The 12,773-nt window shown below is 40.5% G+C and overlaps 1 protein-coding gene across 9 annotated transcripts in view; it reads left to right on the forward strand.

Moving 5' to 3' along the window:
• Window positions 1–619: 619 nt before the first annotated feature.
• The window catches only part of ctnnd1 (catenin (cadherin-associated protein), delta 1), a 31,976-nt gene continuing 19,822 nt past the window's right edge, over window positions 620–12,773 (forward strand). For 5 of the 9 annotated variants that reach the window (XM_080879405.1, XM_080879402.1, XM_080879406.1 and 2 more), the window contains exons 1-2: window positions 620–705; window positions 9,552–9,699. In XM_080879405.1, the coding sequence (XP_080735531.1) occupies window positions 9,559–9,699 (141 nt within the window). In that variant the 5' untranslated portion in view covers window positions 620–705; window positions 9,552–9,558. Of the gene's footprint in view, window positions 706–744; window positions 956–1,435; window positions 1,568–9,551; window positions 9,700–12,773 lie in introns of those variants that run through there. The other 4 variants (XM_080879403.1, XM_080879407.1, XM_080879408.1 and 1 more) reach the window with 4 other exon arrangements.

The raw sequence follows: 12,773 nt of genomic DNA on the forward strand, positions 1-12,773 counted from the left end.
ATTTCCAAATTAACACCATAAGTATTTCATAAAAGTCTCATAAAAGTGGAAACGTCAAGGCTGGAGGTGAAGGTTTCTGAAAATCTTGTGAATGCGTAAAAAAATCGCTAATTCCTAAGAAGTTAACGCAATCGTTTTGTTAAACCCCTTCAAGTATAAGGGAAATGTAATTAAAGGGGAAAAATTACAAAAATCTTCCAAATATTTAGGGACCTAAGAGTAAATAAAGTTCAGCACTATAACATTATGACCACATGAGGGCAACAGGAGATCTCCAAAAATGTCACCTGCAGTTTTGGAGGATAAAATATCATAGAATTTTATCCTCCAAAAATTTCCACAGATTGAAAGTTGACAGATTGATTGAAAGTTCACCTGCTGGAGCGAGTTCCCATGGAAATTCATTTTTTTGTTCCTTTATAATGGAAGAGAGCAAATTAAATGGAGACAAACAGAAGCTTTTTTATATTATTACATGAATAAAATAAATCATTAGTATTGATTTGGAGTCAGACATACTGTCAACAAATATTACTACACCGTTTTTTTGTGTCTATTACATGAAGCTATCCTGCTGTTGTCTGTTCTCCTCGATGCTGCTCTCTTTTTCTCGGGAGCTCGCCCCCACCTCTCCCCCCAGCAGAGGAGGAAGAGCTGAGACAAGTGAACAACAAGCCAAAGCCAGGCAGACAGGAGACTGTATAGGTGGGTGTTTTCCCCTTTTTTATGTTGAGTGCTCTCGCTCCGCGGCGCTCAGTTCGTGTGCTCTCTTTTAGGGCGTACCTTCGATAACGTAGAGGTGTTTTTTGTTGTTTCATCCCAACTCTTTCTGATATTTGGATCGTGTCAGCGCAGCAGCGGCGACAGCGGCAGAGGCTAAGCTAGGCTAGGCCTGAATCTCCCATCTCAAATACTTATGGACTTTGCAAAACAAACCTAACCGTCTCCAGGATCGGTAATGGTTTGCCTTATGGTGTTTATTTTATTTTATTTTGTTTTACCTTTTGCTCGATGCAAGTGTTTAGGATTTGTTGAAGGCAGGTTTTGTTTTTCTTAGTGAACTTGATTGTTGTAGACACCGCGCTAGCAGGCTAGTGAGGCGCAGTAGAAGCTAATTACGTTAGCACTGGCTTGATGAATAACTCTTGTAGAGTGAGGCTCGGGGAAAGTTTAAGAAAACTCATAACATGAAGGTTTGAACTGGAGAGGCAAGGGTATAAACGTACTATGCACTCCGTAAACACGGGACTTTGTGGTTTGAATGGTTTGTGGTTTTGGTGAGCTGGAAGGTGTGCAGTGCTATTACATTACACGTCGAATCTTCTGTTTACGAAAACGGCGAGGTTTTAATGAACAGCTTCGTATTGCCGTTTTTCCCCGAGCTAGCTAGGGGGCTATCCAGAGCAGATGAGAGAGAACAAGGAAGTGGCCAGGCACCTGGCTGACCGCATCGTAGCTTTTAGTGGAGTCAAAGTCCAATCTCGGCTTATCAATTTCCTATTATGTTACACCTGAAACGCCCATTCTCGGTGGACTCTTGGCGCTTCCAGGTGTTCCAGCGCCTACGGTGTGTGCTTGTGCTTTTAATTTCGTTCATTTTAGTCACTGTTTATTGTTTCTGCAGCTGTCTTTTGATGTGGTTTGCCAGGTAGAGGAGGAGAGAGACGGGATTTGTGGTGCTGGTTGTTGTGGTGGCGGATCAACGGCAGCCAAGGACAAAAGCAAGAACCTGTTGTGTAGGTCTGGACGGGGTGTGGTAAGGTGGCTGGCTGGAAAGGCAGGCGGGAAGGTGTGCTGGTTCCTTAGTTATTCTGCCCCTTGTGCAGACGCTTACAACATAGACGTCTTCTCAATTTACTGTTTTACAACTTATTTACAGAGGTAAAACAGTAAATTGCCAGAGGGAGCAGGTGTGTGTGTCCCTGTTTAGAGTGAGCTTTGAGCTTTCAGTTTGCTTCATGTGGCTTCGTTGTGATGTTAAGAAAAACATTAATATCACACAGACCAGCATAAGTTAGTGTTTTCAGAGTTGATCTAAAGTAACTGGATTGTTGATTTAGTTTGATACAGTCAGCTGATTGGACATGCCTGACATATTCCTGTTCATACCCTGCGGGCATATCTGTTTGAGTTTGTTGGGGCAGAGATGGAGGAGATTGTGGACAAGTTTGAACAAGTTGTTTGCTGTGATTTGCCTTCTCCGAAAGATTTAGAAATGAGGGACAGGAAAAAAGTAAAATCTGAAGTTGGGCACTTCTCTTGCTCCTAACCATGTTGTCTGTGGAGGCTGAAGTCTTGCTGCTCAGCCAGTTGTTTTAGCCAGGGCTATCATTTGTGAGTCTCTGTAATGACGGGCTTTCAGAGAAATACCATGGGTGTGTCCCTTTGACTGACACACACACACACACACACACACACACACACACACACACACACACACACACACACACACACAAGCTGAGGTTTTCTTATATTTGCTCCTCCTCCATGTCTCCCCACATGTCTCTCTTCCTCAGTCTATTTCCAGCAGTCACACCTGCAGTCTGTTTTTATTTAAACTTCAGCTGGGTGTGCATGGGAGATGTGTGATAATGGGTTAAATCAGAGTGTACAGGGTATGAAGCTGTGAAGCAAAACAGCCGTACAGCACCCTCCCTCTGTGCTGGTGGTTATTTTCTTGGAAAGGTTGAGTTTGGTTTGCACGTTTATGAACCTCATGACAGCAATTTAGAAGTGATTGCGCGCTTGTTTGCGGTTCACTTGTGGCAAATCTTTACCAATGGCTGAATATTGGATTTTAGTTTGTGTGACCATTTTTTAGTGAAGCAGTTAAGAGGGAATATTTTGCCCCATGCATGATTTCTGTGTTTTCTGGTAGTGATATTGATTAAAGCTAAAATTACGTGGGTGAATCTTGAGCAACCTTTACAGGTAGGTTCAGGGATGCACTGATTGGAAAATTGTGGTCCTAACGGTACAACTCTTTAACAGCATTTGGCTGACAGTTTTGTATCTTTGTAATCTTTCCCACCCCTGTTTTTGTGAGAGAAACAAAAATTCTCAATTGTTAACATTTGAACCTTTAGCCAATGTGAAGTAATGCGACACAACAGATAAATATCGGCCACTTGAGATGGGCAAATGTCTTTTCTGGATTCAAAAAGCTCGATATGTCGGGGTATCCAGAGGCTTAATTAAATCTAGCACTATCACAGAGCACACAGCAGAATATGAGTTGATGACATTTAGTTGACTCACGATAAAATCTAATTTAATTTATAAATGTTTGTTGTTGAATTTAATTTCCATCCCATTTTGGATTCCACAGATTAATTAAACAAGACAAAAGAAGTTCTGTTTTGCCCTTCAGCACATCTCTCTCTTCTGTACTTTTGCCACTCCTCTGTGGCAGGTTTATTTCAGTTCAGTTATTTATTTATGTCGTTTTTTTTTTTTTATTCCAGTTCTAATTAAAGTTCAGGGATAGTCACTTAATTAAAAAGGAAAGTGCGTTCTTTTTTAAGTTTAATAAATCACTCTAAGGTCTCTGAGTAATTGTGTTAAATGCCAGTATCAATGAAAATTGCTGTACTTAGGACTTTTGCCATAATCGAGCAGCCTCAGTTTGTTCAGAGAGTGGCCTTTTGATTGATTGATTTGGTTTCTTTTCTAGTTACCAGCTCTATTTATTAATTTCAGGAAGGTTTAGTCAGCTTTGGTGAGATGGAAAGACGAGCTAACGCAGATGGAAATGATTCTGTTCTGTGACATAAACTAGAGCTAAAAGAAGTTTAAAGTATTTTTTTTCCACGGGTTTCTTGTCTTTTCTGGAATTGGCATGCAGGCTGCACTAGTTGTAGAGTATGTTGTTGTTCAGTTAATTACTAATTAATTAACTGACCTCTACTGGCTTTGTATTAAACCAAGCAGGTAGAGGTCACTCCTCCATCTGTTTTATATGATATAAAGTTAATGTGTTGGACTCAAAGTGCGTTCTTGGAGTTGTTAGAAAATTTCTTGACTTTGACTTAATGAATAACAAATATGACAAAAATAAATATTGTATTTGTTGATACCACCTTATATTATAAGTAGAGGTAAGTGATATGTAGTTATTAAAGTAATGCTGCTTTTGAGACTAAGCAGTACAACAAAAATGTATTACAGTGACTAATGGCATCCTATCAGTATCAGGGTTTTTCCTGGTTCAAAATGAGTCTTTGAAGGGCAGCTACACATGCAACCGCAGTTGGTCTGCATGTAGTTAACACAAAGAGTCTGTTACCCGATTTAACAGACGTCTGTGCTTTTTCCTGTCATTTTTAGCCATTTGGTAAACAAAATATTATTTTATGCGTGATTAAATGAAACCCCACCTGCCAAAAAATTCAGTACTGAGTTTTTGTTTTTTTCTTTTGGGGCAAGGCCAATAACTCCCAAGAACTGGTGGTATCATATCTGTAGTCCTAGCTCCAGCTTCACGTCCACATATTTGAACTTATTTGCTCATTTTTAGACTCGAGCTGCAGTTAAATGGCCCTCCGCTCAAATGGGGCTGCACGTTTCCTTCTCACCAAGAATAGTACACTGGTATTGTGCAGATTGGGCAGCTGGCCTTGTGGTGGTCCCTGCAAAGTGTGTGGGGGTGTGTGTGAATGTGTGCTCTCCACAGCGTGCCCACGCTGTACACCACATGGTGGGCTGTGTATACGCGCGTGTGTGTGTGTGTGTGTGTGTGTGTGGAGAGGGGGTGGTACATGGTTTTACTTTGATGGGAAAGGTGGTAGTAGCTGGATGTGAGCCAAGGCTACACAAAAAAAGGAAAAACTAAACTAACACACACGGGCCAAATCTCTGAGTGACCATTCAAATGAGGCTGAGTCAGCAGAGCATTTGGCCAAGCCACAACAGCATTTTACCAAAGCTTCACCTCAGCTGTGTGTGCGCGCATAGACAGGGACAGGGTGTATTTCAGCCTGCCACAACCACCAGTGACTAACTCCCTCAAATAGCCGTGATAGCATATGATAATAAGGCAATTCTCCAGACTAACAAACTGTTAGCAAGTTTGCAGTGAGTAGTGGACACAAACTGTGTGCGCGCGTGTGTGAGTGTTGTGTGGTAGCTCTGGCTGAGTAGTAAGTGGTTTAGCAGTGTAATTCCAAGTCTATCCCATTAGCAGATACAATTTAGCGTTGCTGCTAATGGCCTTACAGTAGATTACAAAAGCATAATGGCCAGACTTTAAGTGGCAAAAGCCATTAAACTTTAAGAAGGAACTACTTCCTGCCACAAGAATGTTAGTGGTGTGGCTCTCATGGCTGTAGAGGCCGTGTGCATCTGAAAGTCCATTACACTGAAGCTCAATCTTCATCAGTGCTAACAAAAAGTGTAGATGTTTTTGACAAAGCCTCAAAGAACATCCTAAACCATGGCGTTATCTGGTTTTTGTGATGTTAGTTGATTTCCATTTTCTGTAATGCCGGGTTCAGATAATTGTCAGAGTTTAGGCAAGTACATAGTAATAATATATAATATGACGCTTTTTTGTGTCTGTAAGACATGACAGACTGCTCCCTGAAAATAAACATCAGGAAGGAGGATGTAGCAACCACAGTGGTGTGTTGTACCATTTTACAGTCCCACCGAGGGACAACAGCAACTTTCCGTTCGTTATGGTTCAGATCAAATTATGATCACATGATGAGGCCTTTAACCATCCATTCATTTATCCATTTTCTTTCACTTTCCTGGTTCAGGAGTGCTGGAGCCTATTGCTGCTGTCATAGGGTGAACAGCAGGACACACCCTGACCAGGTTGCCAGGCTGTCACAGGGCTAACACAGCTCTTGTTATTATTGCCTCTAGGGAAAAGTAAGATATGAGGCAAATTCAGATTCTAAAAGCTGATATATGAGGTGAACCACAGCTCATCTATAAAGTTCAGCGGAGTGGTGCAAAAAGATCCCTACACTAAAACTGTTGAGGCTTAGAGAAACAGAAATGGCTTTCTGACAAGGATGTTGTTACCCTCGAGACCATACAGCATTACCATCAATATTTTCCATGCCCGTTGGCTCGCCTAGTCTCCTGTTACCATTAGTGGTTGAATGTTGCTGCTTGGTTAGCACTAGAAATACCAGTTTGTTAAATTAATTATTTGCTTATTTTATCAATGTACGAAGTTCTAAGACGTTGCACACCTGTCTCTCTGTGATACAAAGTTGTAAAGAAGCAAGGTGGAAAGTAGAACTGAGGACAGAAGCTTGGTTGTGGGTTTCTAGAAATTTAGAAAATGGACACTTGTATTTAGGCTGAATGAGAGTAGACTGAGAAGAAAACAACTCGACTGGAGCATCGTTGATGCATGTTATGTTAACCTGCAAGGAAGGGTTCTGGTGCTAGCACTTTGTGTCACACACTGCACACACAATATCACATTAGTTTACAGTCTTACGCACAGGTTAAAGTATGATAATCAGAACGTTTGGAATGGGTCTTGACTATATGCACAATGCATGTATGGCAGATGTTTAATGTCGCTTAGTGTTGACTGTTCTCTTACTTTCAAACAAGTCGACTTGATTTCCTTTGTATTTCTAAGGTTTAAACATCTAAATTTATTTTGAGGAACATTGAACAGTTGGGATAAAAAACTGTGAAGTAAACTAATGTACCAGGTAAATGTATCAGGTACCTCTGGCAGAAACTCTGACACTAAAACATCTGTTAGTTTGTGAGCCCCGGGCGCCCTGATTGGGTTGTAGAAAAAAAACAGTGCCTATGCTCCGTTTCCAAGATTTAAATGTTTGTCTGGGGGGGAAAACATTGTTGTCGAAGACAGATGAGAGCGCACAAAAGAAAGAATGAAGGGCTCCCTTTTTAGGACAGCTTCCAACAGCTGAGACAGGATATGACACGCTAAATCTTACTGTGGAATGTATGACAATGGCAGGACGTGTGTGTGTGCATGTGTTTTTTTTGTGCGGCTCATATGCGTTTGTTCAGAAATGTGTCTATTTACTTTTCCAGGGAACAAAATTAAACAGCATTAAATTTGCCTAAAGCAGCTGCGTATCTGTTTGAGTATTCAAGGATAAAAGCGGTGTCAGCCGGACTCACTTGCCACCTTTATTTAGTCTCTGACCCACATACACTCACACACTCGCCCTCACACAGATGTGAACACACACTTGTGCTGGTGTAAGTGTGCGCTCGGGCTTTTGACTGGAGTCTTTGTTTGCTCCAAGCGTCTTGTATATTTGGATGGAGAGCAGATTTGATCTACATGACTCAGTGAACTTTGAGGTACAAAACAGTTTTTGCTCTGGGTTGGAGAAGAGCCACACTCCTGTCATCTCGTTATTAGACAGACACTGCTGAAGCAATCATCTCCTAAATTCCTCATTCCTTCCTCACCAGTGTCCCTGCTGAGGGTCAGCGTCTCAGAAAAAGGACTTTGTCATTGTCCTAATTTGGGCTAGAAGGACCTTTCCTTTTTATCTTGCCTCTGTAATTTAGGCTTAGGTCATCTGTGGTTTTTCATGATGCATTTCCTTCATAAAATCCAAGTTTATGTTTAAAACCCCCCCCCAACAAGTTTTGTACTTACTTTCCTTTGCAGCTACAGCTTTTTTCTTTGCTAGCACTTTTCTCTGTTGCTCAGGATTTATTGCTTACATAAGTAAAAGTTTTATATAAATCTGTTGGTTATTTTGAATTGTATGAGCATGTTGCAGGTTTCATCTTTACTTTGTCAGACAATATTATTTATATTCAAGTAACTGGTAAACCCACCATGGTTGCAAAGTTAAAAGCACAGTAGGAGCAGCAGGAAGTTCTAGTTAAAAAGATTATTTACATTTAAAGTCTGAAAGCCATTCAAGCTTGTGTTTCTCTGAGATTCTTATAGTGTGACTATTAATCAGATTGTGGCAGAAATAGACTTTAACATTGGAACTTTTTTTTTTTTTTTTTTTTAATGAAGCAGGATAGTGAATCAATAGCACTAAAGAAGCAAACATCTTAAACTGAGCTAGAGACTCGAGCAAGAACTAAAGGCAGTTTTTTATTAGGTAATTTGTGTATGGGAAGCATCCCTTTAGGACTTCCTTCAGGATGTCTTTGGTAAGAGTAGCATATACCTGCATTGGAGTGGTTACTTCGGAGTGAGGGTTTTTATGCCTTTCCACTGTAAATGCACATGTAATGAGGGCAGATGCAATGAATGTGGAAAAAATTAGATGATTTTAAAATCACACTTACTGTTGTAAAAAGTGTTTTTCATGTCTCAATATATTGTCATGTCATCTCTCTTTCTTTCTTTTTTACGACTCACGCTTTAAATGAGACATATTTTAGCAAAGATGATGCTTTATTTTAGTTACAAGTAAGTGGAGAGGCGGGTGTGTTACACTTGGGCTTACAGTTTCAGCTTTTTAATAACCTTTTAGAGTATACATGCCCTTTGAGGGTTGCTATTTTAAATTGTTTGTTATGAAATCATTGTTTTACTGGTAAAGCTGCATGTGGGGCATTAACTAAAACGATTTGGAGCCCCCCTTGTTTAACACATCAGCAAACTGGCAAAGCATAGTTTGCTTTCCTATAGCAATATTAGCCCAGACTCCCTTTAGAGTAACTGTGTAATAGACACAAAGGTGGTCAGTCAGAATTGGAAAAGTGGCAGGGTCTTGTCCCACAATCCATACAATAATTTAACAGGTAAATTAATGAGGTTAAATACAGAGGACTTGTCTAGGTAATTTGCATGTATTCATCATTGTCATGGCAGTATTGAACAGTGCTTTCACACATGTTGACTTTTTCCCTCGTCAGGGATGCAGGACTTTCTGTCATCTCCTTGCTGTGGAGGTCACACCCTGAGAGTTTTAAACACCTCAGGCTTTTTAAATTTAGTTTAACTTGCTGGCATGACTCTTGTCTCATGATATCTCCTCTCTGCTCTCGCACTCATCTCCCTCTTCCTTTCTCACTTCATCTGCATTTTTGGAGTGAGGAAGTGCTAACAAGCTCCACACGCTGCAGCTGAAAACACGCTGTAATTCTCTCTCTCATCATGCATCGCGCTTATTATTTTTAACCCAGCACAGGAGTAGGTGGAGGGGAAAAAGGGAAAAAAAAAAAAAAAAAAAGGTGATGGGAGCTTTCATCCATGGCTGCTTTGCTGGTTCCACCTTGAGTTTGAATTGAATAATCTTTTTTTAATGAAATAAATATGCTTTCTTTTTACTGCTCATCCTTGCAGCATTTCTCACACATGCTCTAACCTAATCACGTTTTCTCGCTCCTGTTCCCTCGTTGATCTCGCCTCGCTTTGCCTCCCTGCGTCAGCTCCAGCTGCTTTTTAGCCTCTAAATATCAACTTCATTAGCACTTTCCAGGCACACTGTGCCAGCTCTTCTTTTTATATGTTTTGTACTTGGGTGATTCTGTCTGTTCTTTGTTAAATCCTGGTGTTGGTTGTATCTCATCTTGCTCTCTGGTGTTGACTCTGTCCTATCCTTTCCTGTCCTGTGCTCTGCTCTCAGCGTGTGAATGGAGCAGTGTGCGAGTACGGCCTCCCTGCTGGCCTCGGTGCGGGAGCAGGAGAGGCAGTTTGAGATGCTGAGCCGAGCTCTGGAGGAGGAGCGGAGGTCGTGTGCTGGCACCTTGCCCCGCCCCCTCCCCAACATGCAGGTAACACCAAACAAACCCCGCCCTACCACCACCATCCCTCACGCATTGTTTTCCATCGAAACACCCCTTGGATTCATCTGTAATCCGAGCGAGTTTCATCCTCACGGTCACCCCCATCCTCTCTGTGTGGACTGGGGTTAAACATACCTCCTCTCTGGGTTTAATCTAACTGGACTCTTGATAACTGCTTGAATTCTGCTTGAGTTTTCGAACTTAAGCTAAGTCAAGCGAAGACACCTTTCAGTAAAGTCTTCCGAGGGGGTATTTTACACCTGCTGTTTCTCCTCGCAGTTTTTACTCACACATTTCCTCCTATCATCCATCTGTCCTGTTCTCCATTTCCTCAGTAAACCACCCATTCCTCATTCAGCATAAGTCTAATCATCCTCATCATCATATCCTTCCATCCACCTTACAAACCCAATGTGTTTGCATGCAGAACAGTCTTATTTGATATTTTGTCTTTGTTTTTTTTCTTGATTTATTTTGGGTTGAATTACAATTAAAGTCTGAGAAGACAAACAAACAAAAACATCTTTATAAATCCACTATTTTTTTTAACAACTTGCGTAATCATTTTAAATATTGTTCATCCCAGTATTGGCCAAAGTAACTATGCCAGTGAGACTAATGCATTATTACATTTATCAGACATCTCAGGGGGAAGATAAAAGAAAAAAAATAAATACAAATTATAAGTTGTTGCAATGTTTTACAAAATAACTGCAACTTGTTTCCAGAGTTGCCAGAGGCTTCTTCCTGTTAAAAGGGAGTTTTTCCTTCAAACTGTCGCCAAAGCATTTGCTCATAGGGGGCCAAGTGATTGTAGGGGTTTTCTCTGTATTACTCTAGGGCCTTTACCTTACAATATAAAGGCATCTCTCTGTTGTTCTGATTTATATTTAAAAAAAAAAAAAAAAAAAATAGAAAAACATCCATCCATCTTCTGCTTATCCGGGGGCAGGTCATGGGGGCAGCAGCCTAAGCAGCAAAGCCCGGACCAGATTTTTCTATTAGAAGCCCATTCTGGGCTTCTAATAGAAAGACATATAAATATAAAAATTGGATAGTGTGCTTATTTAGCCTTTAGAGAACAGTGGAAATTTGTAAGAGAGGGGATTTCCAGAGTAGCCTGTGGATATCAGTTATCAGTTAATGTTTGCAAATGCAAGCTAAACTGACAACAGCCTTTGCTTTCAAGATTGTGTTTTAGCTAGTCCATTAGCCTTTACGTGTCCAACTCCAGGCCTGAAGGGCCGGTGTCCCGCAGGTTTTAGAGGTGTCCTTGATTCAACACAGCTGATTTAAATGGCAAAATGACCTCAACGTGTCTTGAAGTTATTCAGAGGCCTGGTAATGAACTAGTCATTTGATTCTGGGTGATGTCTAAAACCTGCAGTTTAGAGCATTTTTTCTGAATATTAAAATACTCTGCTGTCCCTCCAAAGAAGTTTTGGGTTCCACCAAAGGAAAATTACCAGGATGAGATTTTTCTTTAAACTATCTGAGGTCTACTTTACTCAAACTAAAAATAAATGGTCCAAAATAACAGGAAAATTATTTATTTTCTCACTTCAGGTAACTTTGACCTTTTTCCTTAAAAGTAGACGGGCTAATCATGCTTATACAGAAGCTTATTGTGATCCAGGAAAACCCCTGTTTACCTGCATGCACCCAGACTCTGCTCAAAAATAAAGAGAGCAGAACGCTTCCTGTACCAAAAAATATGTCTTACTTAGTATGCAGATGTGTTTTCTGTTTAAATGAATATTTCATTTTGTTATGCCAGAAACAAGACTTCACCTTTGCAGTAACAACCAGCAGATTTCATATGAGACCAATGCCCTGCCTGGGCCGCAGTCAGACTTTGAGTCAGAAATTCTCTGTAAAACTGTTGATTTCCAAGAATGATGCACTCACACACCTTGAGTCAGTTACCTGTTTCAGAGTGACTTCATGCTCTGAGTTTACCTCACAGATGCCTACGCTCACTCATTCTTTCGCTTTCTGATTGTACAGCCTTTAGCATGCCTGAAAGAGCAGGTGTGTCCTTGCTCACACTTTTTGGCCCTGAGGAGGCCTTTGCAACATACCAATTAAACTTGGTCTCTTCCTTATTTTCCTTCTGTCTTTTGTCACTGTAGCATGTGTGGCATGCCTTCAGTGGGACGCTTCTCAGTCCCAGGCTAATAAAGAGCAGTGACAGCAGAAGAGAACTGTAGTCTGTTCTAGTTCTTATCGCTGCTCTGTGTTTCTATAGCCCAGAGGCTTTCAACATGCCTCTGCCACTTTCTCAAGGCAGCGCACTACAACCTCAGTCTTTACTGACAAGTTCCCACACGCTCGCCTCTGCTCGGTACTTTCTGATCTTCTCTCTGTCTGAGCCTTCATCACAAGGCTGTTTTGCTTATCTACGTGTTGCCTGTAAGAGCTTGGCTGCAGTTTTATTGCACCTCTAACCAGCACATTTTTCAGCATGGTGTTCACATCTTTTCTTGTGTAAATTTGAGACTACGGCTTTTCTATCAGTATGACGCATATTTCTAAATCAGAGTTGAGCAATTACCCTCCTGGTTGTGTCCTTGTAGTGACTACCTGCTGTAGTAACAGAGACAGGGCTCCATCTGTGGCTGGAATAGAAAGTACACCACACCCATTGCCACTCCTGGACAGGCAATGTAGATGGTGGTGACTTGCATGAGGAAGTCTGATTTCTACAAGTCTAGCTTTCTTCACCTATTCTCTCTACCATCACCTACACACACACACACACACACACACACACATATATATATATATATATATATATATATATATATATATATATATATATATATATATATATATATATATATATATATATATATATATATATATATATATATATAATAAAAAAATTACACACTTTTTTTTTTTTAAAGTGAAAATAGGTATTAGAGTTAAGCCTTCTATGACTTTATTTGATCTCGATTGATGGTATAAGTTAAAATGAAAGTTGGCGATGGTTGCGACTCTTTCGCTTTTGTTTGTTTATTCTTTTTTTAAAACTTGGAAGCATGTATATGTGTATTGCA

Source organism: Rhamphochromis sp. 'chilingali' (assembly GCF_963969265.1).
Source record: "Rhamphochromis sp. 'chilingali' genome assembly, chromosome: 4".
Lineage (NCBI taxonomy): Eukaryota > Metazoa > Chordata > Actinopteri > Cichliformes > Cichlidae > Rhamphochromis > Rhamphochromis sp. 'chilingali'.